Below are 20,760 nucleotides of genomic sequence, written 5' to 3' on the forward strand. Positions count from 1 at the left end.
CCAATTGAGGACAGCGGACCTTCACCCATGAAATGCGTGCCTTCCACACACCATAGCTGCTAAGATCTCTTCTGCCAATCACAAATTATTCTTAACAAAGACACACCTTGCGCTCGGAGGGTTCCCCGGAATGATGTCATTATTTTTATATATAAAATCAGTGAAATGCGGGGACGAAACAACTTAACATTTTACATTTAAAACAAAGACAAAATGGCCTCATTACAAGCAGTAGACTTATTCAATATTAAGGGATGGGTGACAGTGGTCACTGGTGCGTTGACAATGTAGATGTTAGCTTTTGCTGACTCGCAGAGCAGGTGCTGGATCAGGCGTTGGTAGGATGATGGCGACCTGCTTAGCACAGAATGGTGCTAAGGTGTACATCACTGGTCGTCGCCTTGAGAAGCTCCAGGAGACAGCGTCTGGATATGAGAGCAGTATTATTCCAGTTGCAGGTGACTCGACAAAGAAGGAGGATATTCAAGCAATCGTCGATCAAATCAGCAAAAAGGAGGATCACGTTGACTTGCTCATCAATAACTCCGGCGTTACAACCGCGAAAGCTCATATGGATGCCAGTGACAACTCCCCAGAAGCTATCAGCAAGCGCATGATGGAGCAATCATTCGCTGACTGGACCGATCCATACGCAATCAACGTAGCTGCTATCTACTTCACCACCGCAGCCTTCCTCCCTCTACTTATTGCCGCAAACAAGAGCAGAGGTGCTTCCGGAAATGTCATCAACGTGACATCTATCTCTGGTATCGTCAAAAATTCCCAAGTAAGGTTTTGTCTCACAAATGAACACAAATCTAACAAATGCCCAGAATGGTCAATTCAGCTACAACAGCAACAAGGCAGCTGCTGTATCTCTCAGTCAACAAATGGCGCTTGAGTTGGCACGTCCACACATCGGCATCAGAGTAAACCAGCTCGCCTTGGGATACTTCCCTAGCCAGGTAGGTGAAAGAAGGTTTTGTCGATGTTTACTTCTAACCCGCACAACAGATGACACCAGTTGAGACATCAGGTGAGAAAGACTTCTTCAGAAATAAATGGCAAATTCCATTTGGTGAGTGTAGTTTATACCACTCATAACGTCCGCTAATTAACCAATCAGGCCGTGCTGGTATCCCATCTGATCTTGCAAAGATCGTCCTCAACTTGGCCACCAACGAATACCAAACCAACTCCACCGAGATTCTCGATGGTGCATACACCCTCGCATCTGACCGCTTGCACTTGGAGAATTACACTTAATGATGAGAAATACGCGTTGTTCTGTAATAAATACAATTTGATAAATGCTTTTTAGATTCAGTTTTTGAGAGATCGATATTTTTGAATTTAAATTGACTGTTAATACAGAAGTAAGCGTATATGAACAATTTTGGATGATACAAACCGAAAATAAAAACCTTGGATACCAAGACACATGCGAAGACACTATTCATACATTATAATTTAATATTATCAGACTCATTCGAGTCTCTTGCAGTATCAAGTATCGGGGTTTAATACCTTCATCTCTTTTGTAATTTCAGTCCTTCGATTAAACCCAAACCGTCCGCAGCACCTCGAACGAATATACCGCTGAGCTTTCTTAGAAAGTCAACAATAGAGACATTGTATATACCCGATACTGTTCATTCATTTTATGCATTACATTCATCCCTAATTTTTAAATTTTCTCAAATTAAGCTTGACATCAAGAGAGCACATGATTCACAACCACCACCAAAAGCGCACGGATCTTTCGAGATATTCAGCAGCTGTATGAGAATCAAATAGCTCTCTTTGAAGCGGACAAACAGTGGGAAATTACCTCCAATAATTAGAATCCGGCTAAATCTGGGAAAAGCTCCGGAGCCGACTCCGACTAGTTTGAGGTTATTCTGGACAGGTGAATTAGCTTAATGCGTGCATTTGGTATACTGTCACAGAATGCAGACCAGATGACTTAGAATGAGACATTAGTGTATGTATATAGTCCATATCAATGAATAGAACTCTTTACACGTCTAATATGCTCTCTAACTATCCTCATGTCAATTACTCGCCCCGGATCGAATCAACTGGGTGAACATTGTCACCGGATCAACCATTCAGGTACAATCTAAATGACTTATAAGTTCTTGATCGATCTTTAACACCTCACCTATCCGTCTAAAAAATGGGTATTTTTAACAACAAACAGCCACTAGGCGCTACTACGGTCTATGTTTCAATACTGTCCTCTGTGGGAGGGATGATTTTCGGATATGACACAGGACAAATATCGGACATGGTGTTAATGCGAGATTTCAAGTACAGATTTGCTGATATCAGAACAAATTGCATCAACGGTCACTGCGAGGAATATGAGTTCAGTAATGTTCGGGAAGGCCTGATAGTCTCACTTCTTTCAATTGGTACACTTTCTGGCGCGTTGCTAGGCGCTCCCGTAGCAGATTATTTGGGCAGACGCATGGCAATGAGTTTGGAAGCGGCTCTTTTCACCGTTGGCCTAATAGTACAGATAGCCACTCAGTTCTCTTGGGAGCAATTTGCTGTTGGACGCTTGATAGCGGGGTTGGGAATAGGTGCACTTAGTGCCGTAATACCTGTTTACGTGTCCGAGTGCGTCGTACCCAATTTTAGAGGCTCGGCGGTTGCATGTTATCAATTATGTATTACATTCGGGATTTTGCTGGCGTACTGCTTCTGTTATGGAACGCGTCCTCTAGATTCTGATGCCTCGTGGAGAATCATTGTAGGCTTAGGTATAGCGCTGGCTCTTATTCTCGGTGTCGGAGTGTGGTTTTTGCCAGGTGAGTCATAAATCGCGCTGGGAATACAAATTAACAAGCCCTACAGAATCACCGAGATGGCTCATGAAGAACGACAAGGTTGAGCAAGCTAAAAGGTCTCTTCAAAGGGTTAGAGGTGCCAAGTCTGACTTCGATAAGGCCGTTGTCGAGCATGACTTCCTTGAGATAGCAGCGAAGGTCAAGCTTGAGCAGCAGACTGAGTCATCGTTTTGGAAGTCGTGGGTGGAATGTTTCATCGGCCAACCCGGAAAGAAAAAATTAGTCTATCGAACAGCATTAGGAGTGTTTCTTCAGACCTTTAATCAGCTCACTGGTGCCAACTACTTCTTCTACTACGGTGCAACCATATTCCAATCGGTCGGTATTGAGGATTCATATATCACGCAGATCGTGCTCGGAGCTGTCAACTTCTTTTGCACACTCTGGGGTCTTTGGATCTTGGAGAGATTTGGTCGTCGTAAGCCAATGATTTTTGGTGGTATTTGGCAGTGTGAGTGCAAACTTTCTCTTTTAACTGTTTCCTGACCTTCGTGCAGTTGTAAGTATATTATCAGCACGTTAAGTGAAGACTCACTAATTTTACTTAGGTTTGGTTAATGGTTTTCGCGACAGTCGGTGACCAGCTAGATCCAAGACCAACTCCGTCCAGGCCTGAGGGCAATCCAGCGTCTGGAAAGGTCATGATCTTATCGGCTTGTCTTTTTATTGCCTCATTCGCGTCCACTTACGGTCCGGGCACGTGGATTGTGACCGGAGAGACGTTCCCCCTTTCTCACAGAGCTAGACAGGCATCTATAGCTACAGCATCGAACTGGGTTTGGAACTTTCTTATCGGATTCTTCTCACCATTTATCACCAGCGCAATATCATTCAGGTATGGTTATGTCTTTAGTGGTTGCAATCTCTGTTTGGCTGCAGTGATGTACTTTTTTCTCTACGAGACAGCCGGATTGTCCTTGGAAGCAGTTGATGAGATGTATTCTACGAAGGGGCTCAAGCCATGGCGCTCATCGCAGTGGGTTCCCTCAGGATTCATAAATCGCAGGGATGTCATGGAAGCTAGCAAGATTGAGACATTCCACATCGAACATATGGACGGGAATGACGAGAGAAGATTCAGTACAGCTGATGGCGATCAGTCTTCGCAAACGCCAAGCGAGAGCAACAAGAAGATGGACGTTTAGTCCAATATTTAATGTACTTTTATTATACAATTAGTGATACTGATTTTTTAAATGTGACTGAGAGTTTTGTTTTAAACTTGTTTGAGATTATGATGATAATATACAGGGGTACTGGTGCTCAATAACAAATTGAGTTGTCGCTTTAATCTACTGAACATATCCAGCCCAAGGAACTGGAGTCTGAGGGGAAGACATGGAGGGTGACAGTTAATACCAAAAGCAAGCAAGATGTAAATTATTAGTTTTTATTATGTATATACAGCATTACAGCACTCTAGAGGGATGAAGTCGCCTGTGAGATCAGGTGCTCTATTGCACCAGCTCAACTATTGCGAATACATGACTGGCATGTGATACTTTGACAGCACATAAACTTTATTAAAAGACTGCGACAACTGAGAGGTACCGGAGGTCGCTCCATATATGGACACATTGCACGTGACGTGTATAAATGATTCAATTTTCCGGGGCGGATTTGCCATATTCATTTATGTAGCAAATCTAACAGCATAACTCATTATAGCCTACAACTTTAGTACTATGGCACCTCAAAAGCACAGACGCAGCTCAATCGAAGCAAACCCCCTCCAATCTGGCCCTCAGTTTAACTTGATATACGTTGGTGCGGGAGCCATCAACTTTGGGACGGATGAAGGCCCATGGAATCACAGCAAACGTGTTGAGCAGAAATGGGGTAAAAGACTCAATGTTGTTGGTATAGTCGATCCTAATACAGCCAAAGCGGATTTAGAATTGAGCAAGAAAAGAGAAAGCTTCGTCGCAGACGCCTATAAAAACACAAAGACATTCCCTACCGTCGCAGCGGCCAGGAAGGAGCTTGAAGGGGAGAGCTTCCCACACGCGATTATAGTTGGTGCTCCACCAAAGTTCAGAGGTGGATTGAGAACTCCAGCTGATTTGGAGCTGTCTATACTTGAGCACTTTCCAAAAGTTGCCATGTTTATCGAGAAGCCTGTCACAACTGGTCCGTCCGAGGAAGCTGGGGAGGTTGGAAAGCGCATTGCAAAGACTGGAAATCCTGTGGCTGTCGGATACATGCTCAGATATAGCAAGGCTGTTCAGGCAATGATTGGGCTCATTGAGGAGAAAAATTTGACAGTTATGTGCACATCAGCTAGGTGAGTTGGATAAGGACAGATGAGCCCCTCTTATATACCATCAGATACGTTATGGCTTATGAGAAAGCTGTGAACATTGACTGGTGGGACAAATCAATCTCTTGCGGGCCGATAGTGGAGCAAGCGACACACTTCTGCGATCTTTCGAGGTATTTTGGTGGCGATGTCAAGCTCGACTCTGTACAGGCGCACTCCGTTGAATGGGACGAGGAACCAGGCCAGCTCAGCAAGCAAAACATTGACGAGAGTAAGGTGCCAGCCGAGCAGCGCATTCCACGTTTCACATCTGCAAGTTGGAAGTACACAAATGGAACAGTCGGATCTCTTATTCATGGGGTTGCGCTACATGATACAGACTACTATACTGAGCTGACTGTCTTCGCGGATGGATATCTTTTGCGGTTGGTCGACCCATACAACAATCCCACACTTTACGTGAGGTCTCCCAATAGCAACGCAGAGAAGGTGAGTGTTGAGTGTCTCTGAATTGCCATATTAACAAATCTAGGTTCAAACGTTTACAAACGACGATTGCTTCTACTCAGAGATTTCAAACTGGGGAGATGAGATTGAAAGACAAGCTGAGCACAAGGATGAGCCTATCGATCATACGATTCTCAGCTCCTACGAAGATGCTGTCAAAACATACGAGTTCACTTGGGCCATTAGACTGGCGTCAGAGAGAAGTCGTCAGTAGATGTAGCGTTAGTCATAATTCATTGTACTTTTTCATAATCATACATAAATCCATAACATGATCAAAAGCCGGTGTGAGATGTGTCTATTTCGAATTGCAATCCTATTGAAAGGAGAAAGTTGTTCCACTCGACATCATTTTGGGCGCTGAGCCCGCTATAGTTGTACTCTGGAACACCTACGCCTCCGCCAAAATCAATCGAATTGGACTGCAATAAATTAAACATGTTGTTGAGAATATCATCTCCGCCAACTTCATAAGGTGGATCGATGACATTCTCTCCTCGATAAACACCCGTGTTGTAATCATCGCTTAGTGTCCGCTGGCCAGAAACTCTCACAGGTAAACGACATGACTCCAGAAGGTGCAAAATTACGTCTAGGGTTTTACCAGCAACGATATCCTTAATCTCCCTTCTTCGCAGTATCATGATACCTATCTCTATGTAATCGATTTCAGTCACATCCACTTGACCTGTCCGTCTTGATTCACATGCACTCAATATAAGAATAACTAGAGCGTGAAATGGCTGATTGAGGGTGTTAGTATGTAGCTGTCATTCGCAACCCAACTCACTCCCAAATTCATCAAGAAATCAATGTAGTTTTGGATTATGTGTCGCTTTAACTCCATGACATGGAAAACCTTTAGCATGGACTTGGCTGCATTTGCGCATATAAGCAAACTCTCTACTTTAAATTGCGAAAATTTTGTCGAGCCAGGATGGGGTACGAAGTTTCTATACATTAGCAACTGGATATTGAAGAAAGCGATGCGAAGATTACTCATGAGCTGAAACACAAAATTATCTTGGCAATTATCATCATACTGCAAATCCCGCGGGATCTCATTCACCCAGTCATTCAAACACGAGCTCATACTTGCGACGATTGACATGACATTGTCTCTGTTACCTTGTTTCTTTAGCAAGCTAATTTGATGATCGATTTGGCCTTGTATTTTGTAAAGCTTTATCATTTGCGTAAAGTATATGACGCTATAGTGTTCCTCAGTACCTATTTCTTCTGGCAGTGGTTGAAGATGCTCAAGACTAACATCCTCATCTTTCAGCATAATGCGTCTTCCGTAAGCCGCACTGAGGGAGCGATCCATAAAGTATATGCAGTAGTACGCTCTTTTTCGGGCCTCCCTTTCGTAGACGTTGAGATGGTTCAATTGGTGATAAAGACTGATATCTTCGGCTATAATAAGTGCCGCGCCATTCAGATTCCAGCTGCTTTGCAGATGAGAGCTTCTTTGGACAAACATTTGGAGTAACATGAGCGCTTGAATGTCTTCGAGCGTGGCCGCTGTGAGAGAGTAGTTGGGCGCTTTCTTCTTGTATGTTTGGAAGTAGCTGCTGCCGCCGAGAAATCCAAATGGCTCTCGGTTTGGGAGGTGCATGCGTTCGTCATCGCAATAAAGCGATCCCAGTGCACACACTAGGATAAGTATGCTTCCGAAACCCCGCTCCAGCTTTCGTTGTGGTATGTCTTGGATAAAGCGGATCTTATTCAGAAGCGGGAAGGTGCTGTTAACTTTCTGAAAGTATGTCGCAACAAAGCGATAGAGAAACTCATCCGGGCCAAAGTCTTCGTTTGTGAATGGAATGTGATTTTCGTCCTCTATATTGAGTGACCAGTACTGTGGACGTTTTTGGGTGGCCATTGACTGTTCCACAAGACTATGGGCCTTTATTTTATACATTACCTCCCTTACTGATCCAAAGTAACGCATTTTGTCAGCATCTGTGGTGTCTTGAGGATCTAGGGATGCACCATCAAAGACTTCCTCGTCTGATTGATCCATTGTGTGATCTATTGAAGTAGTTGCATCATGTGAATGCTTCCTCGGAGCATTTCTAAAGGAATTTTCTAGATCATCATTTAGTCCTTGTCCAGGTGCAAGCTTTTCCACTAGAGCTTCATATAGTGTGAGCTGGTCAGTTGTTAGCGGGTGATATAATATTAGCTCTATCACCGACTTTCTGCTCAATATCGCGCACGTAGCTGGTGGGAAATGGCTTCATGGATACTTCCTTAAACGTGCACTCCTTATCAACGCAATTTGAGCATCTCTTTGGCCATGTTTTAGTTGCGTCGCATCGTATCTTTTTCAATCGACAATAATCGCACTGTGAATGTTTTGAATTTGTCAGATTACTGAGGGGATGCTGTCAAACACTATCTCACTGCTCTGTTCGGCCATCTTCGCTTCTCCTGTATCATCGGGATGTGATTGGAAAAAGGGGAGGTTACCGAGATGAGTTGGAAATATGCATCGTGAATTCGAGGTCGTTATTATAATCATGCATTAACATAAAACAATTGATTGAACATGTGGTTCTAGTGAATTAGTACTTTCTTTGATTCAGATTCGGGCGCGTGTCTTGAGTATCTGAGGGTGAGCAAACCGTTATCGTAGGCGGCGTGAATATTGTCCTCTGTGATGTGCTCTGGGAGTCTCCACGTTCTGCTGATTGAAGGAGCTGAGTTGATTTCGCTGATTAAGTATCTTTGCTCGTCCGACTTCTTTGATTCTTCTTCAGCTGGCTTGCTAGCCTTGACACTTATTTTGTGGTCGTGGATAGAGATTTCTAGCTGCTCCTTCTTGTAACCAGCCAGATCTACTCTCGCTTCGTACGAGTTGTCATGTTGAATCAGATCGAGTCTGGCAGCTACGTCAGCAAATGAAATCATCACCATCAACGACTACTCACCTAGCTTTAGATGTAGAAGGAGTAGCGTTATGCTTGACTGGTGCATTATCCTTTAAGAAGAATTCTATAGGAAAGTTGAATTCGTTGATTCTGCTTAATTCGTTCAAGTCGCTTGGTTGGTTGTAGAAGATTGTCATTTTGCTGTTGAGAATAGTAGATGTTGTTGAAAAGCAGTTAAGAGAGCGCCCCAGCTTATATACCCGTGCGCATCCCCTCGATTCTTCTAGCAACTTCACTCTGGAAACTTCTCGAGAAGGTACTGGAAGCAGCTTTTCCGGATATGCTGATTTCGATAGTATGAAACCCCATCCTCTATCTACGATGTTGAGTATCCAATTGCATCCGAAAGTAGGATTTGGCAGCAGATAATTGAAAAATGTGTAGCCTGGAATAAACCTCGCCAAGCGCGTATTCGTGACTTCAGCAAAGATTTCGCGGGTCTAAAACAGGAAATGATTCGTACGAGTAATTTGGAGTACGCAAACAAAGACAGTTCAGTAGTGGGGAGGATAAGTACTATCCGCCAACAGACACCTGCCATCTGTATATTGTTTGTGTGCTAGAAGTGGAGTGATATAAGGAGGTGTAGCGTCATTCAAGTGGAGAAACTGGAGTAGAGTAGCATTACTTTTCCAATAAACAAAACTGTCCATTTATTCTACCGCCTTTTATACGTTCAAATGAAAAAGTGATTTGCATAGCATTAAGGTATAAACTAATAAATACAACTAAACGAGTGTGCTTGTGTCTGCGTAATAGCACTCATACACCGCTAACCTGTAGCGGATCACGTTCCCGCCATATTAAAGTAGCATCTGCGGGGTTACTGTGGTTAGGTGGGGGTTGTGCGTTGATAAACAAACTTACTTTTTGCACGAAAAATCGTTGTCGGCGTTGACGTAGACGCATTTCGGACACCTCCAGTTGAAGTTTACTGGGCTAAGTAACTGTATGCGTGTTTTAGCGTTGCGTTTTATTTGTATTCATCAACCCCACCTTCTTGAGACACATGATGGTTGCTGAAAGACAAGTTCGGCACACAAACAAAGCTCTTTTTATTCAGTCACATCCATCACATGTCATGTGAAGTAATTCGTATGCATAAATAATGTATGCCGAATGCTATGACATAATTGGTCAGTTCCCAAGCTTGGTGGATCTTTTCACCAAATCCTACCGCATCAGTTCTAGACTCTCTCGTACCTATAACGTTGTCTTGGCTGTTTTCTAGACTCTTCCTTTGTCTCATATACACATTGCACACTGCTAACGTGTCTTCTAGCCCATGCCACAGCCTCATGTTCTAGCTCGGGGCACCTGTTCGCGATAAGCTCATCGATGGATGTTAAATCAGGGGTGCTGTTGCGCTGTTTAATGAGCTCAATTAGCAGCCTGCCGAACGAACCCGCTGTTCGGGAAACATTTACTGCTCTCAATCTCGGACATAGCTTCTTCTGGGTGATTGTGTGCAGTATAATCACACCATACCCTGTACCTGTCAAGTCGAGCACCTGCAAATCGTTGAGGTTGCTGAACGCGCCAATAAACCTATCAATGTATACAGACGGATCTGGCGCGTTAGCCATGAGGCTGAAATCAGTGTCTAGTTGGTTTTGAATCGACAGGTGTATCAGCTTTGGTGAGTCTTGAACGCATTCTAACATGTACAGTGGCACGCCCTTGAGTATACAGCGCTTTAAATTAGGCAAATTGTATTTGGGTATTGGTCTGGGTGGTGTTATACTGCGTAGTCCATCCCTTACGTCGGCTATGAGGAGGGTTTCGAGAATGGGCATGTTGATGTTAATCAAATGCGAATCAGATTCTTCATGACATTCATAGCCCTGGTCCCACTCGAATGATTCCAGGTTGGGGAAAGCACTCATGAGGTGGTGTATTGGTGGTGCGCGACTTTTACTCAATTTGAAGCGTTTCAAGGTGTAGTTTCCAGGGGTGCCACTTTGTGCGTGATAATTGAAGCCATCTAGCTCAAGTGTGTTTTTCACCCGATTCAAAACAAAATCTTCGTCAATGTCGCGCAAGTCATGATGCGCTAGAGAACCGCCATCCGCACATACAAGCTTGTCAACTTTCTGAAACATCTTGTCTCCCGAGATACCAGAGATAGGTTCGAAGAATGGGTTTATTTTGAATTTGTGGGAGTAAACCATCTCCAAAGTAGACAAATTTATGTTAGCGTTAATGTCGATTGAAGGCAATGGATTTGTGCAGAATGAAAGCACCTCTTCCACGTTAAGGAGGTGCATCTTAATGTGTCGTAGCGGGGTATTGTTTGCGCGCTTGTAGAATGTATTTAGCTTTTTCAGCGCCCTCCCAGAACCATCGAATTTTATGGCACATCTGCGCCATAGTTGGGGTATACTGAGGACTGTCTGTCTCCATAGGCTGTTTACGTGTGATAGACGTGTGACTAAAGAGTAGTCGTTGGTGGACTCGGCGGCCAGTTCGACGATATCGAGCACCATCTCCAAAGGGAGCACTGTCAATGGGTCTCTAAACGAGCTCAATCTGAGCTGCTCAACAACCTGAAGCTCATCCCTCAAATCCTGCATTTCCAAAAACAATGGATCTTGCTTGCGCGTGACTTTTGAAATGTACTCACACTGCTTCAAAGCGAGATTTGCCATAGCGAGGGCTTGCTTATTGAGACTGCGAGATTTGAGTATATTTGCACACCTCCTGTATCCCTTGAGGAGTATTAGCCGTGTATCTAGAATGTCATCATCGGCGCACTTTTGGGGATTTCTCGTCGATTTGTGTCATCTTTCTAGCTACTTGTAACGCCTGATCTGTGCGATTTAATTTTAACAGCGTCGCGCATTTTGTATCGTAGACGGTCAAATGGGAGTGTAGTGCTAGCGTCTTGAAGGGGTTAGCGGGGATACTAAGCAGCAATCCACACCAACTCTATCCAGCAGCTCCAAGGATTTCTCGAAGTCACCGCGTCTGTACTCCTTCACTGCTGCGTCAAATGGTTCCTTCCACTTGGACATGGCAGTAGCGTGATGGCAATAAAATAAATCCAAATCCATTTCATTTGTACAGGCAGAGGTTTAGAATACAATTCCAGCAATTTAATTTACATAAGCAGGAGGCGGGGGCGGATGATCAGGTGGAGAAAATTGCCGTGTGTTATCGGATGTGTGAGCGGTTTGAGCAGCTTGAACGGGTTGAGTTTCATAAGAAGGCGGTATATTAGCACCAGCACTAGCAGTACCATCAGCCACGTCCATATTGAATGAATTTTCCGCGGTGGCTACGGGTTTGGCAGGTGGCTCATAAGGTGGTAATTGCTCATCACCTTCCTCGGGCTGCCTGTGGGTCATGTGGGTAACTTCATTCCTGCTTAATCTAGGGAAATGGTCGAGAAATGGGTTGGCCGGGGCGCTCTGGGGATTTACTATGGCTCCACTGCCCGAGCCCGCCATTTTAAGTTCTCTTTTGCGTGTGTAGGCCTTAGCCATCAGGAAACTAAACGCAAGAGCTGCCGCGACTATCGCTATGACTGCGCCGGTCGTTGCAGCGTTGTTGGTATCGCGTTTCGCGTGTGTGTGTAGATTTGCAGCGTTATCGTGTGGTAAATACATTTTTCATGGGTTCGTATTTGTAGGTTGTTCGTGGTGGCGAATCACGATAGGTGGCTGTTCCGGAATTGCAAAGGTAGGAACATCACATGCGCTAATATTAATCCACAGCACAACACACTCGCGAAAATATAACAAACGTATCCTAGACTGTGCTCGACCCTTCTTCTTGGCTTTCGGTGCTTGGCTTGGCCGAGGTGGGTGTGGAAATAGACGTGGAGGCTGGGATTTTGTTGGGAGTAATCCAAGCACAACAGATATTGATAAACCTCTGCAACAACCCAGAATCACGTCAAAGATTACAATATTAGTACCAAATTATACAAACCAGTAAAGCGTAGTATCGTGCGTTCGTTCCCCAGTTCTGGCATCATTTACCGAGCCCTACCAAGAAGCCAACCAAAGTGAAAAACGGCGGTTTGCGCCATTCATCGCAGAGCACGCAGTAGTCGTTTCGATATGGGTTTACAGTAGAGCAGCCTGTACAGTGCCAGTGCAGATCGTGGCCGATATTCTTAGGGAGTGGGAAAGGCTGTTGCGCGGGCGTAAGGGGAAGGTTGGTTTAGTGATAGCAATACACGGACACTTGGAATCATTTTGGACTAGTCTGAAGAAGTACTATAAGCATGTGATTGTGATACCAAGTCGAGCCGATGCTAAATTAAAGGTATTTGGAATAAATATATTACTGTAAGTGGTGTGCTCCACGCATCCTTGTTTACGTGTCTAGAGTGTTGTACATGCATCTACGATGATTAGAGCTAGTACCGATCAACCAGCCCACCCACCTTTTACAGCTTATTTCTTCATCATTGTTGATATACACACACCTTGGGCAAGTCCAGTTAACGTCAACAACGCTGCTGATACTGATGCTATGACTCGAGTAGGCGTTTCCCTGCAATTCTGGATTGGTAGGGTACTCCTCTATAACACTCTACACACCATGTTGATCCACATCATCGTTTTCTTGAAACAAAGGTGTCACAGGAACGCCTGTCGAATGTGGTATTACCCTGAGTAACTTGAGTAACTTGTTTGACCTGATTCACTCTCAAGCTTCCTCACAAGACAACTCTATAAGCTTGTCTTTCTTTAGTGTGCCTTGATCCTAAGCCTGGAATAGCACTGACAGCCAGCAGTGTGATGATATAAAGTGAGCTATTTCCTAAATGCTGTGTTTTATCTCATTATGACAACCCCTGAAAAATCACTTCCTGACGTATATTACTTAAGATGAAAGCGCTTCTTTCAAAGCCTTTCAAGTCCGCATCTGAGCTGTCTGGGTTTTTCGCTCCACTCACTCACTGACTTTCAACATGTGTCGATTGCCATCGTTCGAGACCCGGCAGGCAATACAAATGTAGCTCTTCGTAATGTAAATTATTTACTGTTTGTGCGTCTAAATGCGTTTCAATGTTTATAGACAAATTTCAATCCTACTTTGGTTATGTACATTAGGTACGTAGACCAAGACTAGGAGGACCCTTTTATCAAAGCTTTACATCTCGTGGGCGGCGTCCAGCTCTTCATCTTCGCCGCGTCACTCACCATCGCCTCTGATGGCCTGGACGGTTATTTCGAGATACACATAGCTGTAATCGTACTTAGTCTTAAGTCGTCTCTACCGTGTATCTGGATATTGTTACAATGAGATATAGAAATACCAAGTGAGAGTTAATTGGTGATAAAAACGAGTGTCGATTTCGAGTTAATTTGTGTACTTTTCCAAGTGTAGGTAATCAGTGCGGAAAATGTGAATCAAGGTTCTAGAATTTCCAGTGAAAGAAAACGTCTCTTAGAGAATGACCTTTGAATTAGCAACAAACATTCAACTAAACGTATTCCAAAACAAGCAGTAATGAATTGAGGCGTACAGGTAACTTTATTAGTTGAATTCTATATGAGTTATGCAGTGAGATAAATATCCTTTTAGTCTTCCTTCAGTCAAGCCTTGGACTACGCCTTGGCTTCCTGGGCAGTGTGGCCTAGTTCTGCATTTGAAGCGGTATCGCGCTGCTCGTCAGCCATACCAGTGGTGGCAGATGCGAACTTGGAGCGTGCTCTGATTGTCTTACCCTTGAAGAAGAGCACATATGGGATTGGTGCGAGGATTGTTGCCAAAAGTGCAATGAACAGACCCGCGAACTGGAATCCCATTCCATGGAACATCTGACTACCGAAAAGAGGCGTGACGGCACCTAACATATTACGCAACAATCCTTGCGCGGCGATACCTGAGGAAGAGTACTCTCCGTAAGAGTCAGAGGTATAATTGTAAGTTGCAAGGAAGATGTGGTAGATACCAAAGATCATCGGCACGAGTGCGATGATTGGAGCAATCCAGTGAACAAAGGAGTACTGCGTGAAGGCGAAGATGTACAACCCGATAGGGAAGAAAGGTGCAAAGAACATAGCACCGTACAGTCTAGCTTCAGGAACAGTCCTACCATTGTTTCTCTCAGTTGCTTGGTTGAACTTATGATCCGACCAGTATCCAGAGATGTAACCAAGTACACATCCAATCATCAAGCCGATGTAAGGCAATCCGCCGTTACCAGTGGACCAGCCGTGGTTACCTGTGAGAATATGTCAGCGGCGACGTTCAGTGTCAGATAAGACTCTCTCTCACCTTCAAATGTAAGAGGAATAACGGTCAAGAACAAGAACACTAAACCCCAAGCAAGGGCAATCCAGAGACCAAAGAAAAGAATGACCGGTTCGCGGAAGAGAAGCATAATGGCACGGGTGCACGACTTGTGAAGAAGCATCTTGACGGACTCAGATTCCAATTCGATTGGCGCTCTGAACCTGTTGTCGCCAGTCTCTTGCCTCATCTTCTTAGCACGCTGGGCGAGAATGGTGGCACCGCGTGTCTCCTTGAAGAGGAAGAGTTCGATGATAAAGAGAGTTCCAGAGGCTATCATGTGAACCCACTCCACCCATCTATAATCAACGCCCTCAATAATGTAACCACAATAAGTTGGTGCGGCAATTGTAGAGAAGATGGCAACGAATGTGAATTGAGACATAGGCACAGACCGCTCGTCATCCTTCCAGATATCAGCGAGTGTACCACCAACGAGAATAGTACCAATGCAACCGAAAAGACCGGAGAGTAATCTACCGACGATCATGGTACCGATATTCGTACCTGCTCCCAACATAGGGAAGACGGCTGTGAAAGCGAAGAAACCGAACAAATAGACATATCTTCTTCCAACCATTTCACAGAATGGTGCAAGGAAGAGTGGACCGATAGAGCAAGCAGCGTTGAATGTAAACATACCAACCTAAAAGATTCAAGAGGTTAGAAGGGGTAAAAATTTTATGAGACATTTCAAACTCACGTTAGCAGCTTCCGAGGAGACACCGAGGTCCTGTGCAATAAAACTGGTAGTTGGAGAGTATGCAGAGGTACTCAAACCGATGACTAAGTGGTTTTAGGAGTGTGTGAATGCTTATTATTTTTAACTTACTCAGGGTCATCGAGTTGAGGAGAGTAGTTGTAAGCCATTTCCTAGGCTTGCTCCAGTTGAGACTATGTACTTGTGAGTTTTCATATAAATATCACTAGCTCTTCACATACGGGTTTTCCGGGTCGTTTTCTTCAAAGGCCTGAGAGTATTAGAGTAGGCTGTTTGCCACACACAAAACTCACAATCAAAACAATGTTGTTGTCTTCGTTCTTTTCCCCGTTGGTAGAAGCGTCCTCGTGCTGCTCATGTTCAGCACCATCTACTGGCTGAGTAGTTCCGTCCGGAAAGAATGTAGAGCGTATGCCCGTTTTTTTAAGAATTGGCATGTTTTGAGTCTTGAGGGTGGTAGTAACGGCGGTATGCTGGTGCTTGTTAGAACCAGAGAAGACAATTTGGCTATATTTCCAACTTACAAACCAAAAACTCTAAAGACTTGGGTAGGTCGGGGTTGTTGGGGTTGTTGTGGAGACCAAGAGATTCCCTCAAAGGGCTCATTAATCAACAATTTTTCTCAGGAACAAGATTTGATGAGAATCTGATCTCAATGATCAAAAACCGCAGTCTTATTTTTGGATTTTTAGTGTTGCAGACTATTAAAAAACGTCTCCGGAGTTCTGCTGTGTCTTTTCCGCTGAGTTTACGTATCGTTTGTCCCAATCCCGTTTGATCGAGCGGACATCGACGGAGTTGCGAGTAGGAGTTGTGACGGAGGTGATAAGTGGGGAGATTTCATTCAGTCATCTAATTAGGATAATATTGTAATACAGGTGAATGGAAAATATTGTGTATATCCTCACTACCTTTCGCATCCAACGCAGCCATTCCCTCGCTAAGATAACGCTGACTACAATGTTACAACAATTCATAGTGATTGTAGTGTTTACTAGCACTCTACAAAGCACCTTCCCTGATATATCTGATACAACTGCCGTGAATTCCGCCCACAACCCTCTTATCCTTATCCAGTGCCCTGCCGAGCACGCTCATTCCAACCCCAAACACCAAGCATACCAAGCATTCGATGGAACTGTTGTTCTTCCATCCAAGCCGACTCCATTCAAGGTCGGCGGTTAATCGAGCGCAGTACATGGCCAGCTGTCGGCGCCTCTTCGGTGGAAGAGTAAGAAGCAACAGTGTTGAGGGTATGCAGTGAAGGCACCACCTACTTTTCTTGAGCGCGTCATTCGGGAGTATCTTCTGCAAAAAGCAAGTGGTGGCCCACGAGGTGGTTATCGATCCTCCTATCATTACAGCGCCATGAACTGTAGATTTCGCAATATTGCGCAGTGTGAGTATTGGACTGTATGCGTAAGCCTATTGCTAGCAAAAGTCGCATTTCATCACTTACTTCTTCAGCCCCGATTTCAGCCTAAACAGCGCACTTAGCACCGCTAAAACACCAGAAAATCGAGCTGCGCCTTTCAATTCTTTGAAAAGAGCAACAATATAATGTTTGAGACAGCTCGGTTCAGCTGGATGTAACGCTGCACAGATAGCTTGGGTGTGCTGTGAGTGTGCTGAATCAATTATAGGTTGCACAGGCTGTCGAAGCAGGGGTACGCTATCGCTGAGCTTGGGGTATGCGTGCTCTGATGCTGAAGCGATGTAGTTAAGAACATCCCGAGGCGATGGCCAGCGGCTCTGTGGGCTGACCCATGCTGGTCGTCTTTGTATGTAATTTTCGGACCGCGCGAAGATGATCTTGGCGTAGGATGTCGGGAAAATATCTGGATGGTAGACGAAGCTGTTGAGAAGCCTCGACTGTGACAACAGCCAGATCGTATTCGAGCTGAAGATTGCGTCGTATATACCCCCTTTCGGCAGAAGATGGCTGTAGAGGTCATAGAATGCTTCTGCAACTGCTGATAACGTGTAAAGAGCCAGAGTGAATCTCAAGTGAGGCTGCTTTATAAGCAGAAGCGCCGGTGATGAAATCGCTGGTATCCAAGATTTGGAAATACCACGCAGCCTTCCGAGAAGTCTGTTTGCAAGTGTGTACAAAGCCAGAGCTCTTGGGAGGGAGCTGTCTACCGATTCGAATGCGTCTCGGCTACAAGTGTTTCAGTACCGGCCGAATCAATTAACCGGCAACTAACCGGAAGAGCAGTTTAACTAGGAATTTGAGAGTGCTGATTGTGGTGGAACCTGCAAGCAACACTCTCAAGCTAGCTCTAAAAGCTGGCTTGAACCTGCCGCAGCTTTCAGCAACGTCTCTTCATTATGATAAACCCACTCGCTCGGACTTTCAGCGACATCCACAGTTGGCGTTTGGAATGCACTACAGCCCATCTTACCGCTTATCTTCCTTAGCTCTGCATGCGTGAGTAGCAAGTCAATCATTGCACTCTATCTTGATAATGAATGGTACTTCGGAAGAAGGGCGTGTTTATACATTTTGTACACAAAGTGAAAAAAAGAGCGTCAAAATAATCTTACAAGTCCAATTAGGGAGCTAATGTAGCGTAAAGAAGTATCTAAAAGAATTAGCGTAAAGAAGCAATATTTACACATACTACAGACACATCTACGCATGCTCAATGTGTTCAGCTCCTCCACCAGCCTTCTCCTCCCTGACTTGAGCCCTAACCTTCGTAGACTCAAACTCGTCGTTGAGAGATTGAGCAAAGCGACTGCGTTGTCTGACAGTTGGTCCTTTGAAGTAGAGGAGGAAAATTGGCGCTATCAAGCAAGTGGCAATACACGCGAGCTGAGAGGAGTTAGTGGAGAGTGTGTGATTACAATATACCTACGATTGTCGAGGGATACTCCAACGTATATGTATCGAAGTGATTGTAAAACGGCGTACTGAACATAGCACTGATACCTGCGAGGAAATCTCTTGCGAATCCGTTACCACCAGTTGCAGAACTAGCGTAAGGTCCATAAGCTGCAACCATGTAGTCGAATGTAGCCATATAGATGCAATAATTTGCGATACCGATCATGGCAGCGAATATCATAGGCGCAATCCAGTGGACGTTGTATTCCGGTCCGAGAGATGTCCACGCAAAGCCAAACAATCCGATAGCTTCAAGGGGAGCCGTCCAAAGCAACCAATAGAGACGACGTTCCGGAGGAACAGAGAAGCGGTCAATTTTTCTCTGCGCCATATCTTTACGAATGAAGGGAATAAACGATGCCCATCCAATAAAGTAACCGATCCAGACAGGCACAAAGCCTAAGCCGGTCGCCCATGCCGCAAAACCCCATTGTCCAAAAACTGGACCATAACTCTCCAAGAAGATGAAAATAAGCATATCCGAGAAACCCGAGAGCATCGAACAGAACAAGACAATAGGCTCGCGAACAAACAGCTCAAACGGTCTGTAAAAGGTGACTGTGGAGGTGTTATTTCGGCTCGCTTTCTTGCTGCTTAAGGTATTGTCTTACCGATAATTTCTTTGACACTAATTCTTGACTCCTTGACTTCGTTCGGACCCCAAATGTTAGGCTCTGGCTTTCCGTCTTTTACGGCTTGTTTGCGTCTTCTCTTAGCTTCTCTGTCTAGCAAAATCGTCGATCCTTGAGCGGTGTTAGAGGAGGCTAAAAAGGTCAAGAGTGCACGGACTTGTCTCGGGAACAATTAGGAAATGGAGAGCCATTGTGAAACCTCCAAAGATCAGTTGAACCCAGAAGCTGGTAATTTTAAGTTAGCTATACCCCTTCGCAGCTTCAACCTGCTCACATCCAACGCCAAGGCGCGAAACTTTCCATAAAACCACCAACAATAGGACCAACAGTGGTACCTGAAACAGATGACCATACCTAACTCACGTGTAAGCGGACATCCGATGCACCACATCCCAACCCACAATATAAGCAACGCCGTATTGCTGCGTGTCAGCGTCCCAGAGATCAGCGACCAATCCGAGCGTGACACTTCCACCGGCAGACGACAAACCTGCCAGGAATCTACCGACCATCATAGTGGCGTAGTTGGGTGAAAGGGCCTGCATAAGCGACCATATGTTGACAAAAAAGAGTGAAAGTTGTAGGATAGGCCAACGACCATATTCTTCGGACCATGGAGCCCAGAGCTCGCATCCGAATGCGTAGAGAACCTGTCTCGGTCAGTTTTTCACGCCGACTCGAGAAGATTTGAACTGACAAGGAAACCCATTTGTCCGACTCTTGCGGCTTGCTCGGAGACACCCCACTCCTCGCTAATTGCTCCGACAGCGTTGGGGTATACGGAGGTATTAAAGTTCATCGATATTTGGAGAATGGCGATAACAGTGAGGATTATGTACTTCTTCTTTTCACTGAATGCAAAACCAAGCACTTCCGGCGCCATTTCCTCGGTCAAGACGATTCTGCCTTTGTCATCTTTCTTTTCAAAGTAAGCCTCTTTAGGGCGAGACGATTCCGATGCGGAGGAGTTGGCATCGGTCTTTTCGTTGAAATTTTCGTTGTTGTTTTTACTGAGATCGTCAAACCTTTTTCCCATTGTTGGAAATTTGGTGGCAAGAGGCGGCGAACGGGTTGATCCACCAAAAGAGCGTGACTTATGACGGATTTGGCTCACATGAAGGTGTAACTGAGTCGACTAAATTATTTTGGTTTGGAATTAAGATGAGGGGATTCAAATATTGTGCATCCGCTGAGCAAATATCACCTTTAAAGCATTATTTTGGCACGCATTACATCATTAGTAGTGTAGATCTATCTGACCTAGGCACACGGCCAAAGACTCGGTAAGAAGATTGTGATAGTCTGAAATACTTTCTATAGTTTGTACCATATTTGAATTGCATGCATGCAGGCGATCATTACACGCTCTCTTTATTGCGTTCCCGAACTCTGTGGAGTTGGCGCCTTATCGATTATCGATAATAACTGATTCTGATTGCCCGGCCAAAGAAGGCCAAATTGTTTAGGCGAGGCAATTGCCATATAGAGGGAGTGGAGCTCACCACACGTGATACCCTCGCGGCCGCTATTGACATTAATTGGTTTGAGATATTTTTGATGTCTGAAGGAGCAGTCGGGATTTGAAAACTTGTAAATTCTTATGTATTTTGAAATACTATATACTACCTATCAGCTCTCTGATCCTCTAGTTCACATGCACATTTGACACCGTACCGCCCTTCTTAGCATCACGGGAAGCGTCAGATAACA

The 20,760-nt window shown here is 44.7% G+C and overlaps 11 protein-coding genes across 11 annotated transcripts; 3 read left to right on the forward strand and 8 right to left on the reverse strand.

The window, feature by feature from the left end:
• Positions 1 to 213: 213 nt before the first annotated feature.
• J056_000088 (3-oxoacyl- reductase FabG) lies at positions 214 to 1,266 on the forward strand (the record flags this gene model as incomplete). The annotated part of the gene is made up of 5 exons (XM_009267486.1): positions 214 to 274; positions 321 to 787; positions 834 to 965; positions 1,015 to 1,078; positions 1,127 to 1,266. The coding sequence occupies 5 exons, from the start codon at positions 214 to 216 to the stop codon at positions 1,264 to 1,266; spliced, it is 864 nt and encodes a 287-aa protein (XP_009265761.1).
• A 913-nt stretch (positions 1,267 to 2,179) lies between these two features.
• On the forward strand, positions 2,180 to 4,000 carry J056_000099 (High-affinity glucose transporter ght1; the record flags this gene model as incomplete). The annotated part of the gene is made up of 3 exons (XM_009267497.1): positions 2,180 to 2,816; positions 2,863 to 3,306; positions 3,429 to 4,000. 3 exons carry the CDS (start codon positions 2,180 to 2,182, stop codon positions 3,998 to 4,000), a joined length of 1,653 nt encoding a protein of 550 aa, XP_009265772.1.
• Positions 4,001 to 4,540: 540 nt separating this feature from the next.
• On the forward strand, positions 4,541 to 5,836 carry J056_000110 (uncharacterized protein; the record flags this gene model as incomplete). The annotated part of the gene is made up of 3 exons (XM_009267508.1): positions 4,541 to 5,139; positions 5,184 to 5,604; positions 5,648 to 5,836. The coding sequence occupies 3 exons, from the start codon at positions 4,541 to 4,543 to the stop codon at positions 5,834 to 5,836; spliced, it is 1,209 nt and encodes a 402-aa protein (XP_009265783.1).
• Positions 5,837 to 5,897: 61 nt separating this feature from the next.
• J056_000121 (uncharacterized protein) lies at positions 5,898 to 7,865 on the reverse strand (the record flags this gene model as incomplete). Its single annotated transcript, XM_009267519.1, has 3 exons — positions 5,898 to 6,365; positions 6,413 to 7,774; positions 7,821 to 7,865. 3 exons carry the CDS (start codon positions 7,863 to 7,865, stop codon positions 5,898 to 5,900), a joined length of 1,875 nt encoding a protein of 624 aa, XP_009265794.1.
• Positions 7,866 to 8,181: 316 nt separating this feature from the next.
• On the reverse strand, positions 8,182 to 8,692 carry J056_000132 (Heat shock protein-like protein; the record flags this gene model as incomplete). Its single annotated transcript, XM_009267530.1, has 2 exons — positions 8,182 to 8,506; positions 8,556 to 8,692. 2 exons carry the CDS (start codon positions 8,690 to 8,692, stop codon positions 8,182 to 8,184), a joined length of 462 nt encoding a protein of 153 aa, XP_009265805.1.
• A 650-nt stretch (positions 8,693 to 9,342) lies between these two features.
• Positions 9,343 to 9,566, reverse strand: J056_000143 (uncharacterized protein; the record flags this gene model as incomplete). The annotated part of the gene is made up of 3 exons (XM_009267541.1): positions 9,343 to 9,370; positions 9,423 to 9,502; positions 9,552 to 9,566. The coding sequence occupies 3 exons, from the start codon at positions 9,564 to 9,566 to the stop codon at positions 9,343 to 9,345; spliced, it is 123 nt and encodes a 40-aa protein (XP_009265816.1).
• Positions 9,567 to 9,742: 176 nt separating this feature from the next.
• Positions 9,743 to 11,608, reverse strand: J056_000154 (uncharacterized protein; the record flags this gene model as incomplete). The annotated part of the gene is made up of 3 exons (XM_009267552.1): positions 9,743 to 11,263; positions 11,310 to 11,438; positions 11,483 to 11,608. 3 exons carry the CDS (start codon positions 11,606 to 11,608, stop codon positions 9,743 to 9,745), a joined length of 1,776 nt encoding a protein of 591 aa, XP_009265827.1.
• A 42-nt stretch (positions 11,609 to 11,650) lies between these two features.
• J056_000165 (uncharacterized protein) lies at positions 11,651 to 12,163 on the reverse strand (the record flags this gene model as incomplete). Its single annotated transcript, XM_009267563.1, has 1 exon — positions 11,651 to 12,163. One exon carries the CDS (start codon positions 12,161 to 12,163, stop codon positions 11,651 to 11,653), a length of 513 nt encoding a protein of 170 aa, XP_009265838.1.
• A 1,956-nt stretch (positions 12,164 to 14,119) lies between these two features.
• Positions 14,120 to 16,134, reverse strand: J056_000176 (uncharacterized protein; the record flags this gene model as incomplete). Its single annotated transcript, XM_009267574.1, has 7 exons — positions 14,120 to 14,739; positions 14,793 to 15,453; positions 15,511 to 15,593; positions 15,640 to 15,701; positions 15,750 to 15,778; positions 15,822 to 16,001; positions 16,057 to 16,134. 7 exons carry the CDS (start codon positions 16,132 to 16,134, stop codon positions 14,120 to 14,122), a joined length of 1,713 nt encoding a protein of 570 aa, XP_009265849.1.
• A 562-nt stretch (positions 16,135 to 16,696) lies between these two features.
• On the reverse strand, positions 16,697 to 17,979 carry J056_000187 (uncharacterized protein; the record flags this gene model as incomplete). The annotated part of the gene is made up of 5 exons (XM_009267585.1): positions 16,697 to 16,746; positions 16,806 to 16,939; positions 16,988 to 17,689; positions 17,736 to 17,828; positions 17,873 to 17,979. The coding sequence occupies 5 exons, from the start codon at positions 17,977 to 17,979 to the stop codon at positions 16,697 to 16,699; spliced, it is 1,086 nt and encodes a 361-aa protein (XP_009265860.1).
• A 184-nt stretch (positions 17,980 to 18,163) lies between these two features.
• J056_000198 (uncharacterized protein) lies at positions 18,164 to 20,086 on the reverse strand (the record flags this gene model as incomplete). Its single annotated transcript, XM_009267596.1, has 7 exons — positions 18,164 to 18,346; positions 18,390 to 18,976; positions 19,030 to 19,161; positions 19,208 to 19,275; positions 19,325 to 19,404; positions 19,452 to 19,700; positions 19,748 to 20,086. 7 exons carry the CDS (start codon positions 20,084 to 20,086, stop codon positions 18,164 to 18,166), a joined length of 1,638 nt encoding a protein of 545 aa, XP_009265871.1.
• Positions 20,087 to 20,760: the final 674 nt, after the last annotated feature.

The sequence above is a fragment of the Wallemia ichthyophaga genome, assembly GCF_000400465.1.
Source record: "Wallemia ichthyophaga EXF-994 unplaced genomic scaffold scaffold1, whole genome shotgun sequence".
NCBI lineage: Eukaryota > Fungi > Basidiomycota > Wallemiomycetes > Wallemiales > Wallemiaceae > Wallemia > Wallemia ichthyophaga.